This window comes from Suillus subalutaceus (genome assembly GCF_016647625.1).
Source record: "Suillus subalutaceus strain FC151 chromosome Unknown DFJ58scaffold_414, whole genome shotgun sequence".
Taxonomy (NCBI): domain Eukaryota; kingdom Fungi; phylum Basidiomycota; class Agaricomycetes; order Boletales; family Suillaceae; genus Suillus; species Suillus subalutaceus.
Genome location: NW_024540663.1, coordinates 1 through 1,956, shown reverse-complemented (window position 1 = coordinate 1,956; position 1,956 = coordinate 1). Strand labels below are relative to the sequence as shown.

Here is a 1,956-nt window from a genome sequence, read left to right as displayed (position 1 = left end):
TTACAACCCAAGAATGCTCTGCCCGTACGGGGCGGAGGGAGCGCCACCCCACCTAGCGCGACTCTCAAATAATCAAGACGCACCCCGCCGCTACAGGCAGGCGCGCGCTAGGTAGTTGGGTAGGAGGAACAAAGAGAAAGAGAGAAGAGAGACAATCGATAAAAAAAAAGATCAACCATAACCAAACAAACACAAATACAACAACAAACTTGTTTCGATCTTGGAAATAACCGTGCGATCTATTGCCAAATTGAGACAGAGCTTCATATTCTCGAACAATCCACACACTGACAAATATGATATATATAGGCGCTGGCTTTCCAATAACCTGCTTTCTGCTTTCTGCTGCTGATTTCCTTGGGACCTTTTGTGCGAATCGTTAAAGATGTCTCGCGTGAACGCTGCAGGTAAAGTTTGAGTTGTTATAATTGAGTCACAAACGCATTGATACGAAAAACAAAAATGCCGATGGTGCAGAGCCAACCAAGGGTGGGAAGAGCAGAGCAGGAAGAGTACTATTGGCGCATCCAATCACATCGTTTTTAATCCCTACGGTCAACGCAGAGTGCGTCATCGACAAGACAGCAGCTGGGACAACATACCGCCCCCCAGAAAAGATCAATCTCGTCGACAGCAAGACCAAGGAGAGCGTCCAAACCTGTCGGGTGCCCGTTATGGAGGGCAAGCATCTGATAGGGTACATCCCACTCCCCATGCGATACCAGCAAGTATGGCTGGACTTATCATACTGCATAATCCTCTACACCCAGATGTGGAGGATGTGGGCTGGGGAGGAGCCACAAAACAATGAGGTCGCGATGCTTCGTCGGAACTGCGGGGCAATGGTCGCACAACACACACTTGCAAGACTGCTGGCGGTCGACGAAATGGTTAGTTTATCGCATAAAACTGCGACACCTGGGCAAGAGAGAGTTCGCATTCTCGATGAGTGGAAAATTCGCTGGTACCGTGATTGGTTCAACACCACATACGACAAAGTCGTCGGCACAGGAGCCAGGTTCCTCAACGCCGATCCCGTCAGTCCCCAAAACCAAGCTTTTTTCGGCGAGTTGATCTTTCTTGGGTCGCGCTATCACCTCATCTAACTAAAGATGGAAATGCAGAGGGGGGTTGGAACATGGACAAAGAGGGCAAGACCTTGTTGTCTCCCCCCGATGACCTGGAGGAATGGTTTGAAGGCGAGATCAAGGGGCTCGACGAGGTATTTGAAAGAACGCTGAAGCGCGATGCACTCGCAGCCTGGAGAAAACCCGACTGTTACTTTCAGACTCAGTATGATGATCACGCGAGGTTACCGGAAAGATGGCATGAGGGTCACAAACCTGCGCCGTATTTCTGGAGTGAAAAACAGTGGAATTGGGTCGCAAAAGGTGGGATCTTCGTTCCATGCTACTACATCCCACTGCTGATCACACTGCACTTTCCAGGCAACTCGTTTTGGGAGATGCCTATGGACTTATTATTCTATGTCCTCAGAGAAAATCCGCCATACTCGCACTTTTGGCAGTTCATGCAAGACCTGAACTCTCTCCTCACCATCGTCGCAGCTGTTCCCATACCCGAACGTAAGCAGGTCTGGGTGCTCGCAAAGCAGCTTTGGATGGGAGAGATGACCTGGAGGGAGTTTAGCGACCACATGATGCAAATCCACCTGCGGGAAGTCAAGGATGCCACGGCCAAGACTTCTGAAAAAAAAGGTAACCTGCGATTGCCCACAACGTTGTCTGGCTTGTTGACCGTTCGTCCGCAACAGACCCGAAAAACGTGTTTGATACACTGGAGGCTAGGATGGTCCTGGAAGGATACGTTCGCAGACACAAAGCAGACAAGGATCAAAAACCCTGGGATGAGAAAGATGACATTCTATGGCAGGCGTTGAGCAGAGTCGCCGCGAAGAAGTACGAGGCCGGCTGGAAATGGATCGTCTCACAGGTT

At 50.2% G+C, this 1,956-nt stretch overlaps 1 protein-coding gene across 1 annotated transcript; it reads left to right on the top strand.

Moving 5' to 3' along the window:
* Nucleotides 1-385: 385 nt before the first annotated feature.
* On the top strand, nucleotides 386-1,953 carry DFJ58DRAFT_849130 (uncharacterized protein; the record flags this gene model as incomplete). The annotated part of the gene is made up of 6 exons (XM_041393706.1): nucleotides 386-407; nucleotides 478-890; nucleotides 928-1,018; nucleotides 1,113-1,391; nucleotides 1,449-1,718; nucleotides 1,775-1,953. Coding segments are annotated over 6 exons (1,254 nt in total), but the record flags the coding sequence as incomplete, so codon positions are not given.
* Between the last annotated feature and the right edge of the window lie 3 nt (nucleotides 1,954-1,956).